The 24,690-nt window shown below is 36.3% G+C and overlaps 1 protein-coding gene and 1 pseudogene across 2 annotated transcripts in view; both read right to left on the reverse strand.

Moving 5' to 3' along the window:
- LOC113049130 (WD repeat and FYVE domain-containing protein 3-like) overlaps nucleotides 1–14,001 on the reverse strand; it is a 65,588-nt gene extending 51,587 nt beyond the window's left edge. Inside the window, exons 1-4 of one of the 2 annotated variants that reach the window (XM_026211188.1) lie at nucleotides 13,776–14,001; nucleotides 6,171–6,381; nucleotides 4,177–4,300; nucleotides 2,999–3,108 (exon numbers count right to left, since the gene is read on the reverse strand). In XM_026211188.1, coding sequence (XP_026066973.1) covers nucleotides 2,999–3,108; nucleotides 4,177–4,300; nucleotides 6,171–6,381; nucleotides 13,776–13,804 — 474 coding nt within the window. In that variant the 5' untranslated portion in view covers nucleotides 13,805–14,001. The remainder of the gene's footprint in view (nucleotides 1–2,998; nucleotides 3,109–4,176; nucleotides 4,301–6,170; nucleotides 6,382–13,775) is intronic. The other variant, XM_026211189.1, reaches the window with a different exon arrangement.
- A 5,250-nt stretch (nucleotides 14,002–19,251) lies between these two features.
- Nucleotides 19,252–23,257, reverse strand: LOC113049949 (isoprenylcysteine alpha-carbonyl methylesterase ICME-like; annotated as a pseudogene).
- Between the last annotated feature and the right edge of the window lie 1,433 nt (nucleotides 23,258–24,690).

Consider the following 24,690-nt stretch of genomic DNA (forward strand, 5'->3'; position numbering starts at 1 on the left):
GCCGCTTATAAAGCAATTCAGGAAGTGGAAGGATTCAGCTCAATCCAGCCAATAATTCTCTCTCTCACACACATGCACAGCCCAAGCACTTTTTTCACTGCAGGTCCAGTCTGCAGCAGTGTGCACAGGCTTTCACATAAAAACCTGTCTACTCACAAAGGGTCAGAAATGGTCACAAAATAAATTCTCACCAAAAATGTCTTCTCATCACTGTTGAAAAAAAGTTCTGCTGCTTAATATTTTTACTGAAATTATAATTTTTTTCAGAATGAATGAAAAGCTAATATATATATATATATATATATATATATATATATATATATATATATATATATATATATATATATATATATAAATTGAACATTATAAATCACATCCTTTGCTGTATAAAAGTATTAATCTTGTAAAAAAATAAATATATTACTGACCCCTACAATTTTCAACAATAGTGCAGTTATCAATATAGTAATCGTTCTTGGTGGGAACAGGTCTTAAGACAAGGCCAAAGAGTCCCAGCAGTGCCAAACCTTAATGGAGGATGCATTACAGCAGTCACATTCAATGCTTTCATGAGAATGAGAAAGGGAAAACAGAAGATTAATCACTTCTGCAGTTTCATTCCAGTAAACACACTATGTGCACAAAAAATAAATCATACCATTCTATCAAATAAAAAAAAAAATCCACTATTTAGCAACATTAATTGTCTTTTACATAGAACAGTTACACTAATAAAGCCTCTCAGGCAAAAGGTCCATCTGTGAGAGAAATTGAACCAGTTGGGACTCCATAAATCCCCCCGTTAGGGCAGACGGTCAAACCTTGAAATAGCTCGCTCTGTGGTAGATAACCTCAACAATAAAGAGACGCTTGCGGACAATGTGGTCTAGGGTCGAGTGTACATGACACTAAACGATAGTGTCTGACAGAAAAACACCAATGGAAAAGCGAAAAAGAAGTAGGACTTCTCATAGTCCTCGACGCAGAGGAAGATTTGACGGCGTCCATGAGGGTGAATTGAGGGTGCATTGGGAATGTAGAGCATGAAGGGCGTCCTTACAGAGAGAAAAGAAAAGACCTTTGTTGTATCCGAGGGGCGGAGGGTGTTGCCAAGAGCACCAGTTTTTGTCTGCAACTCACAGCTTAGAATACAAACATATTTCACCTCTCAAAAACTTGTTTCACTTCTCTTAACTAGAGCCTCCTGCCTGAAAAGATAATGGTGCATGTCCAATTAATTCAAGCTCATCCTCTGGATTATGACAAGCTCTAAATTGTGCCATATCACTGTTTCCGCATTTCAAAAGGTCTGCATTTAGCTGGTGGAAATGTGTTTTATGTGTAGTGTAGCATGGAGATTTTATCAGAAAGCGTTTTCATTATATATTTACAGTAAAGCAGAAAGGAGGAGTAGGAAATGTAAAAATAGGCAGTGTGTGTGTGTGTGTGAGAGAGTAAGAGAAAGGGCACTTATCAGGCCACACTTCTGCACTCCATCTTTATGTGCACAAGTTCTTTTCAGTGTGTTATGGAGGTAAATGATCCTTAAGGATTATATGAGCCAAAATAAAATTAGAGCTAACAACAGACTTGAGAGAGATTTGAGAGTGCTGGCTAAACTTCATCCAATTAATGAGATCCTACTTTATTAAACCAGGCCAATGCATAAACAACTTGCACTGCAGGAAAATAACCATACAAAATAACAAGGAGACATGACCATTAAAAAGGGCTAATTATAATAGCAGATACACTTCTATTAAAACGTTCGGGTCAGGAGTTATTTCCATCAAAGGAATTAATTACATTTTTAAAAATTAAATTCTTTGAATTACTATAGAGAACCATCTGAATATCATGTTCATTGCTGTACCATAGTACTGCCACAGGTTTGAGCAATTAATAGCCTGAGAAACAGGTCCTCTGTGACACCATCCTCAAGCTGGAAGTTGAGACGTCAGGTCTGCAACCATTGTTGGAGAAGCCATCTTTCACTACAGAATGAAGAATATGCCCCCTTTCTCCTGCTCGTGGTCAAATCCAACACGTACTAACATCACCATACTAATCCTTCCAGCCACCACACAGTTCTCCAGTTTTTTTATCTAGAAGAAGGCAGTGTCTCTCTCTCTGATTACTGAGGCCTGTGCAACTCCAGATAAGGTGAACCAAGCACACGCTCAACAAATTACACCTGCTGTTTCTAGATTTAAGCAAGCTGCTGATAGTGTGCTCAAAGGCAAACATGGCTGGTTCCAGTTTCTGAGTATATTTTGCATAGGTACTGACATGCCAAGGGACAATTACATTTTCAAATTTTGGTAGAATACATTTTTGGTAGGTGAATGATAAACAGTTACTTTAAAGGGTTAGTTCACTCAAAAATGAAAACTCTGTCCTTAATTGTTCACCCTTATGTTGTTCCAAACCCTTAAGACCTTCATTCATCTTTGGAACACAAATTAAGATATTTTTGATGAAATCTGAGCACTTTCTAACCCTGCATAGACAGCAACGCAACTACCACATTCAAGACCCAGAAAGGTAGTAAAGACATTGTTAAAATAGTCCATGTGACATCAGTGGTTCAATCTTAATTATATAAATCTACTTTTTGTGAGCAAAGAAAGCAAAAATAACAATTGTATTCAACAATTCTTGCAGGGTCAGAAAGCTCTCAGATTTCATCAAAAACATCTTGATTTGTGTTCTGAACATGAGAAAAGGTCTTATGGATTTGGAAAGACATGAGGGTGAATAATTAATGACAGAATTTTTCATTTCTGGGTGATCTATCCTTTAAATTGTACAAAGATTTTTCAATATTAAAGTTTGTACAGTATTTTTGATCAAATAATTGCAGTCTGGGTGAGCATAAAAAAACCTTCCGTGTATTTGTGCAATATATTTTTTTCTAGACCTTGTTTTTATTTGTAAAATAAAATAAAAAAAAATTAAAGAAATTAAATAAATCTACTTGCACAGTAAACACACAGACCTGTCCCGAAGAAGCCAGCAGGTTGATGGTGGTCAGGAGCATCCAGCCCCGGCTCGCCTCCTCGCTCTGATTTACCTCCAGAAACTGGACAATGGCTCTGCTGGCCGCCTCTGTGGGAGGAGCACACACACACAAACAGAATCACTGACGCGTTAAACAGTCTGTGCATGTGGATCAAATCCATTTTCACACGTCAGCTTGTGTGTGACTGGCCTCATCTGGGGAAGGACGCTGAGTCAATTAGAGGTGATGACATGTAGGCAGTTTCGTTTCCCTTTCATCCATGGTTGCCTCGTTTTCAGATGCAATATGTTGACCCCCCCAGTGAATTCACAAAGAATAAGATTTACTCAGGAGAACCTTATTTTCTGCTCCAATGGAAATGCAATCATATAATGACATTTTGAAACCCATTGTTAATAAAGTACCATAAATCTCACATACAGAATATTATTAACATTATACACCATGCTTTTCATTGTATAAGTATTATGAATATAGTTCGAAAACAAGCGTTAAAACATAATAGATGGTTTAAAAAAGCTGCCAAAATGCTTAAGCACTTACTCCTTGTATCATGAGATGCTCAAAGTGGTGTTTGTGGATCTATGCAGCATATGCTGTCACGGTAGATTACATCACCAAAAATAAACATTACTGTACATCATGTGCCAAGACAAGCTGCCAACACACAGTGTGCGGACAGCAGAGTAACTCAGAGACCATAAAGCCCAGATTGAGTGTTCCTCAGTAATAAAAGCAAGAACACTTCTTCAAGATCAACACTGTTATGTCTATACAAACTTATTAATAAATAGAGGACACAAATTATATTAAATCACTTTTAATATAGTTTTTTTACTTGTGTAATGGGCCAATTTTAAAGTTAATTAATACATTAAAATGAGAGGAAAAATAGGAAAGAATTGTTTTACTCTATCGGGAATTGAATGGATTGAAAAAAAAGTAGGCATTACATTTCAGAAAGTAGCCAAAAAAAGTTTTGCAAAAAAAAAAAAAAAAAGAAGTGCGGTCTGATTCTGTAATGACTTTTAATTTAACACGCTGACACATTTTTTTTTTCAGACTTTTTGAGTTTAATTAGATTGGAGCAGGTCTGTGTAATACATTCTTGTGTGTTAATAGAATACCCAGGATGTTGGAGTAATATGAAGTACCTGTTGATTTATTGGACGCTCTCCGTCTGATCTCAGTCACCATCAGCCTGGACACTTGAGTGGTGAACTGCAGCAGGTCTGAAAACTTCTCATTCATCGTGTTTGGTGGAGCGTTCCCAAACACCTGTCACACACACAAAAAAACACCTTTCACAGAGCTCAAACAACCTTCTTGCCATGTAGACCTTTTTTCCCTCTACAAAGACGGGGACCTGTGAGTTAAAGCTGAGGTTTAATCAAAAGTCACTCCCTTGACGTCTGAAGAGCAGTATGCTCAGTTTATAGAGTTCTTCAGCTTTCGTAGCAGCACTGATAAGACATTCACAAAACTGCCCTTCAGCATCTGTCTCGCTGTCAGAATATCCAGTCAAATAAGTATACTAACCACAAACATTCATAAGAAGCGCAAGACCATCATGTTCAAATCTAGACTGTCAGGCCTCTTGCTGTTTAAAGAAATCAAAATCAAGAGAGACATACTGTGTTGTTAATGTTTATACGCAGCGTTTCACATGCATCAAATATGACAGCATTGTAAACAGAGAGGCTGTTTCATCCCACTTCTACAAGTGCTCTCCAAACGCACACAGGCTGCAGCAGGTCAGCGCTCTCTCATGCACAATGATGAGCTGTTGCTGAGGACATATGCAGAGTTTCTGTACAATCAATGCTGGATGATTAGCACCATCATGCTCTTCTCCAGCCTACGAGAGTCACTTGATGTCATAACGGCCACTTAGCCTCTGTAAATGAAGCACTTGGAACTGCTGGTTCTCTTCTTCTCATTGTTTAAGTTCACAGTAAGTATAGTGTACACAATTTGGCTTGAAGAAAGGGATTTATTATTTTTATTATTAGAAGAATATAGTGATTTGTCTGTAAAAGAAGATAATGTTTTAAGGTCCTTGCATTCTACCAATATGAAATGTACTGATTATATATATACACTACTGTAAGTTCAGGGTCAGTAGAATGATTTATTGTTTTAGAAAGAAGTCTCTTATTCTCATCAAGGCTTCATTTATTTTATCAAAAATATTGATTGTTTGTTTGGTTGTGTTCAATGCCATTCCAGCTTCGGTGGCAATTTTCATGGTGAGCAATATCAAAAATACAGTAAAAATAGTAATATTGTGAAATATTTTTACAGTTATAATAATTGTTTTATATATTTAAAAAAAAAATCTGTAATGGCAAAGCTGGATTTTCACTAGCCATTACTCCAAACTTCAGTGTCACATGACCCTCCAGAAATCATTCTAATATGTAGATTCGGTCCTCAAGAAACATTTTATGAAAATGTTGAAAACAGCTGTGCTACTTAATATTTTCATGAAAACTGTGATACAGTTTATTAGGATTCTTTGATGAATAGAAAGTTCAAAGTTTGAAATTGAACATTTTGTAACAATGTTAGTCTTTACAGTACATTTTGATAAATTAAATGCATCTGTATCCCAAATGCAAAAGTATCCCATTTATTAAAACAAAAAATTAAAAATAAATCTCACTGAGCCCAACTGGTAGCCCAAAAGCTGTAATGTAAAAAATAATTCTGATTCTTATTTAAAAAAAAAAAAAAAAAGTGCTGCTAAAAACAACATTTATAATTGTTTTTTATGGGGGGGCTAGTAAAAATATTTGCAGGGCAAGTAGAAATCTGAACCACTGCCACAGCCGAGTCAGTAGAAAGAAATCCTGCTGTTGTGGTCTCATCACTAATTATCCTCTAACCTCCAACCTCTTATAAAAAATAAAAAAAAAAACTAACAAGGAGAGAGAGAGAGAGAGAGAAAAAAAAAACAAAGTATCAGTGCAATAAAATGTCTACTATATCTGTCTTCTCTGTTAAAGCATTTTGACTGGTGAGGCTGTCCTGTTCAGAAGTCGCTCTACTTTCTGTCTACCTCTGCTCAAAATAAATTGCATTATCCTAATGCACATTAGACTATGATGATGCTGTCTCTTTATGTAAGCAGTCATCTCACTCTCACCCGGTTGAAAACAGGCAGCATCATGTAGAGCTTCTCCTCCTGCTCTTTTTGTGTCATGTGTCGCGGTGGGTGGCAGAGCTCGGAGAAGAGGCGACGCAGGTGCATGAGTCCCAGCGCGTTGTCCTGTGGGCTGCACTCCTCCTGCCGCGGCCTCCCCATGATCCTCTTCACCATATTCATTTTCAGAGGCTTCTTGAGGCCGAAGCCAGCCCTGACAGAGCAGACAAAAGAGAGGTTTTGTGAAATGGAGGAAATGAAAAGGGGAGGGTGGGGAGGGGAAAGATATAGCGAGATGTCAGGGAAATTGATCGTGGATTGTGAAAGTCCACTTCTAATGTGACTTGATATGCTAGCTTCAAATTGCAGATCAAATTCATCCTGTTTATTTAATTTTTTTTGCAGTGAACTGCTTCTGTCTGAGACCCTTTAGTGAGGATTCTGCTGCAGATACAGAAATACTGCAGGACATGCATTCAAACATGCAGAAATGATTTCGGATGATACATTTCTATTAAACACTGAATCCAGAAAATAAAATGTAGCTTACTCTTTGGAACTTAATAGTGACAAGTGTGAAACATGTGAAAAGCATTTTTTAAGCAAATATTATAGTGATAAATATTATCGCATGATATGACAAAAAATATTGTGAAAGTATGGCCATGTCAACCAGAGCTAAACCAGGGGTACGCGATAAATATCGTCCGATAATAAATGCGCAGTAAAGTTGGTTAGATCCACGTTCATTATCAGCGTTTATTTATGCAGCTAGTCAGTTAACAACGGCTCTGTGTAGTAACAGCTGCTCTATGTAAAATCACGCACCTGATGGAATTTACCGCTGATTAGATAACCGACTTTACTGACGAGATGCGCATTAATTATCGGCCGATATTTATTGCGCACCCCTAAGCTAAACTATAATTTTTTTTGTATATTTGGTGACTAAAGGCACCAACAAACCTGTAAACTGAAGCCAGTGAATTCTTGCGATCTGGCTAACACAAATTTGCTTCTTTTTTAAAGCAAAATCCTTAACTTCTTTGACTCCCTTGCATGGGAAAAGGGTTGCTACAATGAATAACCAATGAGTCCTTTACAACAGTCTGAAAATCCCCTAATGTCTTCAAAGTAACAGTACACACTAACCTAGTTTCATGCTTCAGACGCATCATCAACACACTCCAGATCTAGAATTTTTGTTTTAATACCCATAGGATAGGCTTAATACATATTCTGCAATTCAGACCTTTATCTGATTCATCATCTGAAGATATACACAGACTAAATCATATCCATTATAAATAGTATCAAATTTGCAAATAAATAAAAATAAAAGCTGTTGTATATAATTTGATGGAATGGTATTTTTCATAAAAACTGTACCAACTAATTACTTTCAGAGAAATATATTAATAATAATAAGAAGAAGAAGAAGAAGAATTTATTTGTCTTTTTGCATTTATTTGATTTCATTTCATTTCCCGTGAACAAACAGTGCTTCCTGGGGAAAGAGTGTGAACAAATGGTTGTCTTCCCATGCCTTGCTTTGTTCCAAACACTGAGATCAGATCCAACTGGGTAATGGTTACAAACTTTGGGGTAAACAATAAAGCTTTTAACCACAAAAGACCTTTACATCATCTGCTCAAGCTGGTGAACACATGGGTAAAGTAGGACCCACATCTGACAGAGATTTGCTTGAGCCAGTGCAGTGCTGTTATAAAAATATGAATGTTTCAGAAATGCTCTCAGCAAAAAGCCCAACATCTGTGAGCTGAAGCAGATTCTTAGACAGGAACAGACTGCAGACAGCTTCAGACACTAAGAAAGTCGGCAACGCTTAAAGACGGGAAACATGAGACGGCCAAAAGCAACGGTTATTGCATCCATCTAACTAAAGTTATCTGCATTGTATCCAGGTTCCTGAAGTTTTGGATATTATTCCAACAAACAAATGGTTATTATTCCAAGATTTTATGTCCTTGAGCTTCTGTAAAATTGTTATAATAATCCAAAAACATATATTCGTATAAACAGACCAGACATAATAAAATTAAAAGTTGTTCAAATGCGGCCTGTACAACTAAAACAAAATTGCTCCGCATTTCTCTCATGGTGCCTACAGTCAACTGAAGTATTACAACCCAATCATTCTTATCTTCAGGTACAGCGCTAACTGTTTAACATTCCACTTTCTCATAGTTGTCAAGCACCCCCATCAATGACATAACGTGCTGGTTAACCACCAAAGTACGATGGATTGTTGTGGAAACAAACTAGCTAGTCAGACATGGTCGCATCTCTGTTTTTGAATCACATTAGTTCAACAACATAAGGCCCTTGTTAATGAAATCATTTAACTGATTAGAGATCTCTAAGGCTGCATTTACACTGCAGGTCTTGATGCCCAAATCCGATTTTCTGACTATATCCGATTTTTTTGACGACCTGCTTACATCATCTTTTAAAAGTGTCCCGTATCCGATTTTTGCATTTACACTATACACTGCTGAAACTACCAAACGTAGACGTTCTGACCCGGAAAAAGAAGTAAAACAGCACAAAATACAATAGATGCAGATGTAAATAAATTTATACAGTAGGGCTGCACGATATTGGGAAAAAATGACATTGCAATATTTTATTTTTCTACGATATATATTGCGATATGAAATCTAATCAAATTTTTCAAAAATGGGGAGAGCAGATTTAAATTCTCATTTTAAATGATTATGACACCATCGTGTCAATTGATTAATAAGGGAGAGAGAGCAAGACAGCACTCGTGTTGTTTGAAGACGGTGAGCGTGCAGCCGGGGCTCGCTCTCTCTCTCTCCGCTGTCTCTCACGCGCACTATCTCTCTATCTCTCTTGCACTCTCTCGCTCGCACTCTCTCTCTCGCTGACCTGTCAAAACTTTTTTGAGCTGTGCAATTAATCCGCGATTTACATTCGTAATTTATTTTATTTCTGTAACAACCCTGCATTTTTGCCCCATCTCTTCACCCCAAAGACTGAAAAGACATGAAACCTCGGCATTGCTCCACTGTGTGTATCCTTCGTCCTCCATCATGCCTATAATAAGTCATGTGATCTCAGCTGGCGGTGTCCACCTGAGTTGACGTCACTTTTTTAATGACGTACGGCTCGCATTTACTGGGGAATATCCGATTTGTCTGCTTACATGGCACACGCTAATGCACGTATCCGATTCATATCCGATTTATTACCACATATGAATGAGGCCTGAATCCGATCTGAGAACATCGGAATCCATGCGTTTTATTCCTGCTTACACGTACACCGGTCATATCTGATCTGTCCCACATGAGAGCAAAAAATCGGATTTGGGTCACTTGAACCATGCAGTGTAAATGGGGCCTAAGATGCTGCTGTATTGAACATGGCACCTGATGACTAATTTACTATTTTTTGTTCCCAGTAATTTTGCTTTATTTAAAGTGTTTGATTCATCGCAGGTTCCCTTAGGCATTTCAGCAGATGCTCTTCAAAAACAACGCTTATTAAGGATGCACAAAAATACATAGAATAAAATGCATTTATATTTAGATAGAATGTCAGACATAGATTATGTTAGCTGGCTTATTGTGCCTAAGAGCAGAATCTATTTAAGCTCATATCTGTTTGCTAACACGAAACTATGCTTCGAACCACAAGTAGAGTGATGTAGTTTCAACCATGTAAGTTTGCGACACTGTTTGTGAATGTTCATTTGAACTATGTTGGTAACGACAGAACTTGCGACCATAGTTGGTTGACGATGCTTTTGGGAAATGCACCCCTGGTCAGTAACAACTATGGACAATGAGAAGGGACACCATTTTAAACAAAATTAAAATCTGTGATATTATTATCTAAATATGGTAACAACCAGAGCTATAGAGCATCACAGTCCCGCCCACAGCTGGTGCCGGAAGTAAAAATTCAATGCAATTTCTACATTGACATTTGGGGTATAAGCCATAAAAACGTAACCATACATGGTAGACTTAAAACCAGCTACGGCTGTACTAAGCGATAGTATATGCTCATATAAACGTAAAAGGATCATGGGGCATTAACCTTGTTTTAATATAAATGCATTTTATTCGCGATGTCTTGGCTAAGTGCTTCATTACCCACAATCCTGAACAATCCCACAGTGTTGCATCTGATTGGTGGAGCCATAGACAGTAGGTGGAGCTTGTGTAACCGTCTGGTTAAACCCCGCGAAGGTCCGTGAAGACTGAAGATCATTAATAAAAAAATAAAATAAAATAAAAACCTGTGTTGCGTTTTTGCACGGTAGACTTATCAGTGCAATCATGATCTCCTTGGCTGCCATGAGTTTTGCAGGGAGGTTGGTAACTTAGCTAGGCTACTGTAGCCTTCATATGGTATGAGTCATATCAAGCATTTTATAATGCCACTGTCTAAACAATATTTAACCTCGGCATACCTTTTTGTGCATTTACTGAACATTTGTGTAATGGCAACGACATGTGTTGACGACTGAGCTGTGATTGCAGTCAGGTACAAAGCACTGCACCATGTTGCTGATCGTTAACCGCTTTCACACACGCACACAATATATAAAATACACAATGATAAATATAAAAATCAATACACAATACCTATATAAAACTCTATTTATTCACATGATTCTAAATTCACTACATTCACTGTATAAAATAAAATTCACTGGAGGAAAAAGTTCGCGCGAGCGGCCGTCATTAAGATTTGGAAGTCGCTCAAAAGGCTCGTTGCCTCGTTCGCGGTTGTGGCTTCAGTCGAATTCAATGGGGTGCGGTGGTTTATGGGATGAGTAGTTCCTGCGCTCGAAATGAAAATATGTACACAGTCTTGTACCTTTGACTTTTTTTGGATTTTCTCTTAATTTTTTCACTCGAAATGATATGTTATATGCTTATGAGTTCAGCCGTAGCTGGTTACCCTCACACATGCTCTAAAACTCTATAGATACGGATTTTTCCGATAGTCAATGGGAGAAATGAATAGGAAATGTACTTTCGGCACCAGAGCCCTCTCGGGCTGTGGGCGGGACTGTGATGCTCTATAAAAGCATTATTACATATATTAAAAGTGCAGTAGGTCAAATGGAAAGATATTTAAATTTATAACTTAATTCCATTATTATATTGAGAGGGATGAACCTTGAATGCTTACATAAATTGTGGAATAATTATTATTATTCATAAAATCACCAATTGATATCTGCATAACTAAGCAATTTAAAATCCATTTCAAAATAGTGTAAAAAATATATTTTGTGCTTTAATGGTATCAGAGTGTATCAATGGTTGATATGAAATATTTTTTTCATTATATATTTTCAATCTTGTATGTAACACCCCCCCCCCCCAAAACAAATAAATAAATAATAATATCAATAAAGAAAAATGCCTTTTACTTCAAGAAGGATACAACAGCTAGTGTGACAACCCCAAATGTTTTAATTCACATAATCAAAACATGCTTTTGTGTTCAGACAGTGGTTGTAACTTGAATTATAATTAACAGGTGTTTCAAAAATGAAACCCAAAAAATATATTCCTTCTTAGTCTATTTGTCCTTCCTCAGTGGATAATCCTGCTTTGGGACATACAGAGGCAGATTTGATGTAAATCGGTGGGGAGTAAGGTTGCTGGGACATGAAATCTTCAGTAAAATGTGGCTAAGCCTTTTTACGCTTTAAGTCTTTCAAAGCATTTTTTAGAGGGCTGCCAGCTCCAATGACTATCAGAGAAAGCAAAGTAAGCTCCAAAGGACTGTTTGGAGAAGAAGAAGAAAAAAAAAAAAGTGTCAGCCTCCTCAAAAGCCTTTCAAAGACTCTTGGGAATACTGGGTGACGTAAACACAAAACCCTCACATCTCTGTCACTGTTATGGGTGATGGAAATGCCGAAGTGAGAGTGAACATTTCCCACAGACTACAGGCTACAAGTCAACAACAAGCAACAGTGTCTGCAGTTCAGCTACAAAACAGCCCACTGGATTCCTGAACACACATAAACCTCGTTCATACAATATTCGGTCAACAGCCATTTGGTTTGGTTATTGTTTTTTCCCCTTTCAAATGTGCCAGCAGTTACAACTTTAAAATGAAATCAAAAAATGTATTTATGTTTAGACAACATTAACATTGACGAATAAAGTTTAAAAGAACAGCATTTATTTAAATAAAACCTAATATTTTGCTACATTATAAATAACTTTAAAGTCACTTTTGGCCACTCGACTGAACGTTATTAAGTGAGTTTGGAGTAAAAACATGTTATTAAATGTGGTATTTTCACATGCTTTCAGATGGAGCAGCATTTACTACACAGAGCTGTAATTCACTGAGAAGCTACGCAAACAACTGTCATTATCGCGAACGAATTCTTCGATTTCATGATTGTGCAATAAAATAATTTTTTTTTTTTGCATTACTTGTCAGTGAACTACGGCTCTCTGTAGTAAATGCTGCTCCATCTGAAAGCACATGATGATGATGATTTACTGCTGATTACAGAACCGGCTTTACTAACAAAATGCACATGACAATCGCATTCGATTAATCGTCCAGCCCTAGTTGCAAAGCTGTTTTTTTTTGTAATTGAAGTATAGTAAAAGACTCCTGTGAAATTCATTTCACCACAGATGACATCATGCAGGCAAGGTAACAGTAATTAGCATTCAACCTTATGATTACTAAACAAACAAATTACTACTTATCTAGACACTAAAACCACAGTATTTCAAGTCATTTTAGACCCAAACAAAGATATTGTCCACAGTATAAGTCCACATTTAACTGAAATCTTCACCACATTCAGTAAATCACGGTTTAACTCTTTTACAACTCTGGGGAGGAGCACACATAAACTGGTGATGTAATGGCTGTGAACAGCTACAAGCTGAAGTGAAACGATCCTAAATAATGATCCAAATATTAACAAACATTACTGGTTCCCCTTTCTCAAATCTACACATTTTGAAACCAAGAGCCCTTCCTGTGAAAATCGCAGTGTTGAATGAGTCAGAGTCTAATGAAGCCCTTGGTTTCAAACATGTCTTGACCTGATTCGCAACAAACAGCCAGAAACCAGGTGCCTTTCAAAAAAAAAAAAAAAATTAAAATTCCCAGAAAAAAGGATGACTGCCAGGATGAAACAGTGAAGAGATAATTTACGCCCCCACAATGCCTGATGTAAGATGCTTATTACTTCAAACAAACAAAAAGAGACATAACCCTTTCTTACATCTGAAACTCACAGCAACCTCTTGTTGCTCCACATCATTGTGCCTCCGGGAAGAACCACACCATCATTTCACTTGCCTACTCATCTGTTTTACCTTCCACAGCCTTTAATTACGTAAAAACTATAGCAGCGCATACACCAATCTCACGTGGATTCCAAAAATGTGTGATTCTCTAAGCTAAGATTCTAAGTGCTGCCAGGATCCTCAGCAGAATGTAAGAAGCCATTTCAAGACCATCATCGCAGCAAATAAATCCATGACACAAGGCTCCAATCTGTAAACAAACGCTTTGTCACTATGGAGACACGCTGATCAAACATGGTTTTTTTTTCCATACCTGCTGTTCTCCCTGTGCTCTGCGAGCATCCCTTGTTGTTACCGATGCAATTTCGATCCAAAGATTGCTAAGAAAATAATCGTTGGTGATCTGTGCCGTGCCGACTAGGAAAAAGAGAGAAGGCAGAGCATTTATAGGACGCTGTTGGAGCGAGCGCCGATTTACGTTCTTCACTGGCACTGCCAGGAGACCTGTGCACCAGAGAGCCAAGCAGCCTGCAGGGACTGGCACAGCTGATCCTCCCTGTCACCAGCTCTACCATGTGGCTTTATCATGGGGGGGTGACCAGTGTCATACCAGGAGATACCAAATCAGCAGAACAGGGGGATCCATCGATAACAGTTAAAGAGCAGATGGTTATGAAATGATTAAAAAAAATAAAAAATAACTAAAATCGATCAATAGATCTGGGTTATAACTCTCTAGTCCACATAGGAGAGAGCTCTGGATATCCTAAAAAGGGGAAGTCAGTTATCTGATTCAGAGGATATACACACAAACAGACTATCCAACATCTACAGTCCAGTACAGACACGAGACACCACCGTAGATTCAAAAAGAGGCTATTTTCAAACAGATAAAACAATAATATCACAAACAGAGAAAAATCTGACTGCAGCAAAGCACTGAGTAACAGCCTAAAGCAGTGGTTTTCAACCTGTGGTCCGCGGCCCCCTAGTGGGCCGCGGTGGTATTGCAGGTGGGCCGCCAATTATTTTCTGTTCATTTCCAGTCCATTCTAGGGCTGTGCGATTAAAAGAAAACGTCCTAAAATCACGATTTGAGCGTGCGCATATGCCTAACTCCAGGTTCACACACTGTCTGTGATGCGCCTTTTTTCTGAGCCAATGTTGACGGATCAGAGCGTTCTCACTGCGGTAAAAGGCTAGTAATAAAAACGTGCGAAAATAATTCATGTCTAACACATGAGCATAGAGTGAATTTGTTAGTGAACAGGATGCAGTTTAAGTGAGAGGAGACACGTTTTAAGTGTGCACACTCTCTCCTCGCAAAGCAGCGTGTATCTGAGCAAGCACGACCGGTTTTGTGACAGAGCAAAGGAAATCTGCTGCGAACAGAGAGATTCGCACTCGTGCATTATTTTAATGTGCTTTCGCGTTATATTTATGCGCTCTCACTGCTGACCGCATACACATACTGTATACACACTGCAAACACCTGAGGCACCGCTACAATTAATGAGCTCTATGAACAATGCATGGCAAAAAATAAAAAAAAGTCCCTGTATACAGGATTTTACTTTTTTTTTTTGCCACAAGTCTATAAATTTTTTTTACATCTTCACTATAGTGATAATTTTGACTTATGTCTGTTCTAGAGATGTTACAACTTTTTGATAAAGCTCTGATTGGTTTTCTTTTGGAAATATGTTTCAAATTAATCCTGAATGCATTTATGATTGTAAAAGCACAATTGCAAATTGATCAAAAAAATCGCGATAGTTTTTTTTTTGTCCATATCGCACAGCCCTAGTTTATTCAATAAATATAGTTTAAAATCTAGCTTCTGAGTACTAAGTTATTAACCCAACAATAGCGGGGTCAGTTAATTTTTTTGAAGTGGGCCGCGCAAACATATGTGTTTGGTTGTGTGGGCCGCGAGTTGAAAAAGGTTGGGAACCACTGGCCTAAAGAAATAAAGATCAAAACCAGCTCATGATGTCTTCAATTAAGAGAATCTATCCTCAAAAAGCACAGTTGACGCTCGAGCAGGTGACTTGTTTTTACTGGCACTGAATCATGAGGGAAAATACTTCTGTTAACTTCTTTGCATATAATGTGAGTCAAGTTTTCAACAATGTCATTTAGGCAACACTATAGCTTGAAGTCTTTATTATGTAAAATATCACGTGTGTAATGCGTGACCTATGTTGTGTGCTGATTCTGCTCTCTCCACATGGAGCACATGACAAAAAACACTTCCCACAATGTCTCAGTATGCACATACAGAAATGTAAAGTAGTGAATAGGTGAATAGATTCCAGTGTAATTAAATATTCAGATGAATCTGATTAGTCATACTGGAGAGCTCTACATTTTGTATTAAATGCTTTTCGCCCATGTTTAATATGAAAACAAGGCTATGTCCACATTATACCAACAGCATTGTATAAAATGTGTTTTATACTTGAAAACAACTGCACAGAAACTGCTCATGAGGTAAATCGAGTTGAATAAAAATTCCAGAGCATCAACTCATTTTCACTGTGTTTACTTGAACCAAACGTCCTGTAGCACTGGGTAAGTGGTCGTAAACTTCCCTTTCCACTTCCTGTAAAGCGATATATTGGTGTACACTTGCTTCCCATGCCAAACTGAACATTATTGCATACTGCTAATCTGACTTAAAATGATCAAACCCTGGAAAGTCCACTGCACAAGACAATATCAAGCAATAAACCCTCATAATTTCACATACACTTCAGTAGCCACATTTCTACATGCTTCCTAAATGGCCTAGGCTAAGTTTTAAACATAAAATGAACACGTGAATAGAACTGAGACACACACATAAAGAAAAAGAAAAAGGAGAAAAAAATAAAAATAACAGGTTTGCGAAAGAGCTTGACCAACAACAAATATAAGTCAAACAAGATTTAATAGGAAAGATAGGATTATAGCCTCTAAACAGGTGCAATTTAAGTCATGTGTGTTTGATATGGCCGCAAGCCAATATTATGATGGCTCTGGGATAAAAGCACCGGTTCAATGACTTGCACAATACATATGGGTGGATTGTTTAGACAATAAAACAACATTAACAGACAATCTCTCATTTTATTCACAGCTCTGCATACCCTCACTAAAACACACAATACAAATTAAATGGCATATAAATTAGCACCCTGGAGGTGTCCAGGCCACACACTGCTTTCTATGAGTCCATGACCTCTCACCTGACGCAGGGGCCCAGCGCTTCACCATCTCACCGTGTCCCAATAAATCACCATGGCCTTCATATCACAACTTATGACATTACTGGAATTAGCTGCAACCTTAATGAGTGGCCATGTCTAATGCTATTCACTGTTTGTCTAGTCATAGATAGATGGATAAACAGACAGAGAAACAGAAATAATATTCATAATATCCGTAATATCCTGTTGATTACGATTACACTTAAATGGAACGTCTACCTTGTGAGGGACAAACAGAATGAAAGAAACAAGCAACTGATCCAGTGGGGGGTTGTGTAAATTAGCAGTTTTTCACAAAATAAACACAGAAAGGTGAGAAACCTACGTTATACACAATATACGCAATTTATAAAATATAAACCCCAAAACTGTTACATTAGAATAAACGTAATAACCAAAATAAGTAGAGGAAAATGAAAATGACACAAGCGAGGAGTTCAGTAACATAAGACGGACTATTCAGAATTATATTGCTATGTTATATTATATTATAATATATGTATTATATTATGTTGGGATGTTTGTAAACGGACAGGAACCACAAATAAATTCAGTAACGTTACAGTCGTGGATGAGTCGATACTTCAGTGACGTTGCGAGCTTTCTGATAATAACATCTCACCAGACATTACCTAAATAACCTTAAAATAAGGAATAATAATCACGCATATGATTAACGCGAGGACTATAATAATAAAGGATCGCATTTGTGAATTGTCTCGACATGAATTATTATTCGCCTGCAGCTAACAGGCTAGCGGAGCTAGCCCCGGCTACACACAACCGAGACATGCTGAACTGTGTGTTTCATTTTCACAAAACTGGAATGCATATAATATCATTTATATAAAGCGAATAACATCCTGACATTTCTAGACAGATGTAAAAACGGTCAAAGGGAGCTGTATTTTGAAGGACTGAAGCCAGCGCCAGTAGGCAGAGTGTATGTGTTTTGCGTGTTTGTCTCCAGTGAATCCGCATATCCATGAGAACTCACCAGACCAGCCGATGTCTTCAAGCTTCACTGAGAGCCGCTCTAAAGAGATCCCCTTGCGCTCTTCCCATCCATATTTCACGGGTGATGCTAGTGCTTTCTGAAGCGGATGCTGTTTCTGTTAGATCAGATAGCTAGTGGCCATATTTAATTCTCGACATCCCAAACAACACGGGCTCGAGCTCGTCCCAGCTCCAGCTCTGCTTCATCTCAGCGGTGTGGGAGACGCTGCCTCACAGGGCTCGCTGTAGCGCTTGGATTACACGGGAAGCAGCGACACCTGCTGGTCATAACGATTCAGTTCCACTTTTCGGTTTGAGGATCGTTTTTTGCCTCTGGTCAGCAATCAAGGTAATAATCGAAAGTCAGTCTGGCGGTATTTATAGTCGTGTTTAATGTACTTGACTGTCACAGCAGTAAAAGAAGAAAGCAATGTACATTTTACATGATTATGATGTGGATGTTACAGTACCTGTGCAAACAATATATAGATATATTCAACAATTATACATGTATGTATATTTTATATTTTATTGTATTATTATTATTATTATTTTAAGGTTTATTTGACAGGGACAATGCACATCAATAATACATAAATGTGCATTGTGCCAGAATTAGCCAGAAGGCTATTTTGCACCTGCAGTCCCTGGACTGATGGTAAAATTGTCACACTAAAAATATAAAGAATTTATCAATACATAATACTTACGTACTCTAAAATACATATACCATTCACACTATTCCTAAAATAAAAACATCCGCTTAAAAGTTATAATATAGACAGAACCAACAAATCCACACCAGCTCCCTCATACACACAATTCAACTGTCAAACAAATTGACAAACTATGTATCAATATGTTTTCCTGATTATCATAGGTCGTCATATAATTTTGTCCAGTTCACTGAATTATACTCCTAAAATAAATGTTTTAAGAATATGCATCCACATAAATGTGCAGTTTAGGTGAATATTCAATGTTTCAGTCTCAGCACCTATATATGAACATTATTGTGTTCTTTGGTGGCAACATTTCATTCTAATAAAGACAAAAACAGACATAAAATAATATTTTATGCACAGCCGAAGCTTATGTTATTTACTCAACTGTGAATATGTAACAAACAAATAATTCTGTAATTAGGACACAAAAAGAAACAATTATGTATTATTTAAATAAATATATATAGGAAACATTTACACAAGTTATAAAAATGAAAAGTAAGAATTTCTCCATCCATATTACATTATATTTATATTTATTTATTAGTTGTCTTAATTGGAACAATCTTTTTTTTTTTTTTTTTACATTTACAGTAATTAAACATCAACAGGATTTATTAACAGATATTAGGCACAGAGATTGTTTTCTTTCATCTTTCCATTTTACATAATGGTTTATTGAACACGTTTTTGATTGAAAATTAAACATTTCAGAAGAAATCATTAGAAACTTGAACCTGTAAACTTACAGTAAACACATAAGTAACATATAATAATTTAAAATTATATTAGTAATTAATTGAATGAAAAATATTAATCAGTATAACCTTTTACTGTACTCCTGTTTAATACAACCATAAACTGTATTACTTCATGCCAATGGCCTTTCTGAAAATCCAATTAGGTGGTTTGGTTCATACTTGCATAATAGAAAATAGTGTATAGCATTAAAGGGATAAATCAAATTTTTTGGTTCAACAAAGAGGTGTACCCCAAGGTTCAATATTAGGACCACTTCTTTTTTATTTTAATTCCTTACATTTATATAGCACTTTTCTAGGCACTCAAAGCGCTTTACATTGTTGGGGGTATCTCCTCATCCACCAACAGTGTGCAGCATCCACCTGGATGATGCGATCATGGCAGCCATAGTGCACCAGAACGCCCACCACACACCAGCTTACTGGTGGAGAGGAGACAGAGTGATGAAGCAAATCAGCAGATATGGGAATTGTTAGGAGGCCATGATGGTCAAGGCCAATGGGCAAATGGTCACACCTCTACTCTTTTCGAAAGACATCCTGGGATTTTTAATAACCTCAGTTTAACATCTCATCCGAAGGACGATGCTTGTTATAGTGTCCCCATCACTACACTGGGGCGCGAGGACCCACACAGACCACAGGGTGAGCACCCCCTGCTGGCCTCACTAGCACCTCTATCAGCAGCGACCTAGTTTTCCCAGGAGGTCTCCCATCCAGGTACTGACCAGGTACTGACCAGGCTCAGCCCTGCTTAGCTTCAGTGGGAAACCGGTCTTGAGCTCCAGGGTGATATGGCTGCCAGCCATGTATAATGTATAATGAATAATGCACTCAAATGGCCATCTTTGCACACAAGACTACATATCCTTCAGCTTCAATTTATTTTCAAATATATTTATTTTAATTATCCTAGTTATTTGCAACAATATTTTGTACCATTTTCTTCAAACTATCAGGTTAGACATTCTATTTTTTTTCTTTTCTGTTCCTTGTGTTAGAAAAACAATAAGTAAAATAACTTTTATGTTTAAAGCCCCAATTGACTGGAATAATTTACCTGCTGATATTTAAACAAATACATCATTTAAGATGTTTAAGCAAACTTTGTTTTCATATTTTTGGTTTTGTACATGTTATTTTTGAAAATGTTACTGTTATTTATTGTTTATATATACCTGGTTTTTTTCTTTTCTGTTCCTTGTGTTAGAAAAACAATAAGTAAAATAACTTTTATGTTTAAAGCCCCAATTGACTGGAATAATTTACCTGCTGATATTTAAACAAATACATCATTTAAGATGTTTAAGCAAACTTTGTTTTCATATTTTTGGTTTTGTACATGTTATTTTTGAAAATGTTACTGTTATTTATTGTTTATATATATATATATATATATATATATATATATATATATATATATATATATATATATATATATGTGTGTGTGTGTGTGTGTGTGTGTGTGTGTGTGTGTGTGTGTGTGTGTGTGTGTGTGTGTGTGTGTGTGTGTGTGTGTGTGTGTGTGTTCTTATTTTATATTGTAATTGGATATCTTTGATCAGTGCATTTTGTATTAGGTTTTGTTCTATATTCGCAACTAATTATAAAAATTTTGTGGTGCCCCCTTTTTATTTTTGTTTTTTTATTTATTATTATTAATTTTTTGTTTTGTTTATGGATGTATTGTTAATTTGTGTTTTGTTTTGTTATTTTGTTGTGATTGTGAGGTGTTGTATTTTGGGACACCCTCGAAAACGATCCTAATGAATTAATTCAAATATATTGTTATAGTGCCTGTCTGGAGCCATAAGGTCAGTGACCATCTTTGTCTCAGAGAGAAATCCCGATAGAAAGGGCTGTGAGGAGCTCAGAGAACTTCACTGATGATTCCATCGGAACTATGATGTCATTGGTTCCATGGAGCAAAGCCACTGGAGGAACTCTGCATGAAAACCATCGCAAATGATAAAGCACAAAGAGCTTCTTTCAACAGCCTCACTGTATTCTGCATCTCTCTGTACCCCACTAGTGATCTTTATTTGGTAAATTACGTTTGTAATTTAAAAAATTGGCCAGTAATGGCACTACAGTAGCAAACAGAAGAAAATATTGACCTTTTATTACAGTAACATCATATTTAAACAATTTAATACAATGAAACAAATCAGGTTAATGTGCTGCTGCTTCAGCTGTTGGACACTGACAATATGTGGATAAAAATAACAATAACGTTTCAACTGATCCTCATTCAGTTTCACGAGTAATGATGTTGGTGAATTATAAAATTCTCCATACTATTTATAGCTTTGTGCATAGCTGATACATATTCAACTTCCCACATTTTCTCAAGCTTATAATTCAATTAAATTCAAAGTTTATTTATAGAGCACCTTTTAAAACAGCAGGTGTTCATCAAAGTGCTGTACATACAATATGAAATAAAGAGTAAAACTAAAAAGAATAAAAATTAAATAAATAAAAACACAATAAAATATGCAATACATACAATAATGATTTATAACACACACTTAAAAAGAACTCCTAACAGGTAACTCTCATACTGTGTTATATGCTGTACTATACAAATATGTTTTTAAATGTAGTTTAAAAACAACAATTGACGGTGCCTGCCTAATGTACAAAGGTAAATTATGCCAGAGTTTCGGGGCCGCTACTGCAAAGGCACGGTCACCTCTGCTCTTTAATCTTGCATTGGGGGAGACTAAAAGCAGTTGCCCAGCAGACCTAAGTGCTCTGGATGGAGCATATGGCTGTAATAGATCTGAGAGGTATTTAGGAGCAGTGTTATGTGATGATTTAAAAACTAAAAGTAAAATCTTGAGATCAATTCTAAAACGAACTGGCAACCAGTGAAGGGAAGCTAATATAGGATGATGATAGGATGGGATAGGATAGGATGATGATAATGATCCATTACACTGTAAACGCCACTCAAACCTGTTACAAAAAAAAATTGTAATAAATAAAAATAATTATAATAATAAATCACAACATTAATGAAAACCAAGTTTTTACTAAGAACCAGTTATATCAAAAAGGAAACCACTATGCTAAATTATAAACAAACATAGTATAATAGCCACATATAATAAACATGGCAAATTGATTTAACTATGATTCCTTTGATGGCAGATACAAGATGTTGTATGTTGGTCTCAATGAACAGCTCTTCTGCACTGTTCACCAGAAACAGCCTGGAAAGGACACACAGATGGGCCCCTGCTGAATGACCTTACTATATGATGTTGCCCTGCATGAAAAAAAGTGAACACTTCAAAATAACATCTGGAAAATAAAAACTACCGTTCAAAAGTCTGGGGGAAAAGAAGTCTCTTATGAACTTTTAAGCTGATTTGGGGCTAAAGAAACTTTTCTTATTATGATCAGTTGAAAATGGTTGTTGCTGAAATACAGAAAGAGACAGAACATCATATAAGAACAGCATTTATTTAAAAGATAGATAGATAGATAGATAGATAGATAGATAGATAGATAGATAGATAGATAGATAGATAGATAGATAGATAGATAGATAGATAGATAGATAGATAGATAGATAGATAGATAGATAGATAGATAGATAGATAGATAGATCACAATCAAATACGGTAGAATAATAATAAGGCACAAGTGCTTACTCGTTTTAATGCTACAATACATTTTAGTAATACAAATAATTATTATTGTGCTAAATTTAAAAGTATCTCTATATCTCTGTACTGCATAGCATACTGTGCCCCCTGTGGCTAAGGGAACCACATTAACAGGATTTTAAAAATAGAACTAACTTTCACATAGTGCTTGTTATTTTTGTCATTACTAACTGTACCACAGTTTCCTCTGAAAATACAGTTTGCAATCCTGCAGATATTTCAGCATCTCTAGCATGGCTCTTGTAAGGCAGTATATGCACCTGCAGGGAGTGCAAGAAACATCTGAATCATTAAAAAGCCAACTATAAAAGTAAAGTAACATCAACATGTTAATGCTGTGCTATGTCACCTTGGTTTGAGAGCCTCTATATATTTTTGGTACCATGGTTTATTGGGCCAGCCATAGAGCCATTGAGCAACTAGAGAGATACTGTAGGAAGCCCCACTAATAATGCCCCTGCCACCACTGGAAGAGAGAAATAGCACTTTAATGCAATCATGAAACAGAAAAAACAAACAAACAAAGATCTGGGGATTTGTATTATAGTAGTGTGTAATATTACAATTTTCTATGTTGTATGACATTATTTTATCATTTGGCTTGAAAGATATAAAGACAAACTTATGATGCTCACTTGAATTTAAATAATAAATATTGTAAACCAGATATGTAATAGTGGTCATTATTAAATTATTACTATAAATACCCCTATTAAAATATATAAAAACACTATTAAAAAATATTATCATTTCATAATCCAGTGATTTTGCAGTAGGCTGATTCCAGGTCCCTGTGAGAACATTTTAATGTTCGTTGTTTTCACAGAAGTAGGACACCAAAAAAGTACAGGCTGTTGAAATTAAAACGAATAAATAATTAATTTAAAATAAATACACTCTTCTGTATCAACCTCATGGTGTGTCTTGTTACTGTTTTATAAAAACATTTTTATATTTGTTTTAGTCACAGAACTATAACAGAAAACATGCTATTGAAATTCAACAATTAAGATAAAGCAGACAAAGTCTTGTTTAATACACAGTTTTATTACACAACTTCAATGGGTGTGTCTTGTTACAGATTAGACAAACATTTTGATGTTGGTTTTAGCCACAGAACTATCACTGAACACATACTATAAAAATTAAACCAAAACATCATTTACAGATTAAAAATTTACAGATTTCTTAAAGCACATTTTGTGAAAATCACTTAGGAAACCTTCAAGAGTAGAGGAAGATACTGCAGTTGTTTTGACTGAGTTTGACATTCAAACCTTTAATAAATTAATATTGTAGAAGATTGTATTTATTTGAAACTAAATGATGTATTGTTTTCATTTTCTACTTGTTCAAGTATAGTTCTGTGGCTAACACCACCACCAAAATGATTCCATCCCAGCTAACGTAAATATCTAATACATTGTGTGTTACCTGGGATACCAGTGTCCCGTATGCCCAGTTAGATGCATTCAGTGACTTCCTGATTATTTCTACTAGAATGTAGAATTAAAGGTTGTTCAGTTATTGTACAGTTTACCTCAGAACATAAACCACTCTAGCGGCGATACGTTTTTCATTGGTTTGAGTGGTTGTCATTTAAAAAGATGTTCCTGCTTATGTCCAGTCAACACACGTATATTATAGTTATTAAATGGGTCATATGATGCTTTTTTTTTTTAAATCGTTATTTTGTTTATTTGGTGTAATAGAATATGTTGACATGCTTTAATGTAAAAAAAAAAAAAAAACATTATTTTTCAAATACTGTACATTATTGTAGGTCCTCTATGCCCTGCTTCTCTCAAACACGTAATT

The sequence above is a fragment of the Carassius auratus genome, chromosome 30 (genome assembly GCF_003368295.1).
Source record: "Carassius auratus strain Wakin chromosome 30, ASM336829v1, whole genome shotgun sequence".
NCBI classification, from domain to species: Eukaryota; Metazoa; Chordata; class Actinopteri; order Cypriniformes; family Cyprinidae; genus Carassius; species Carassius auratus.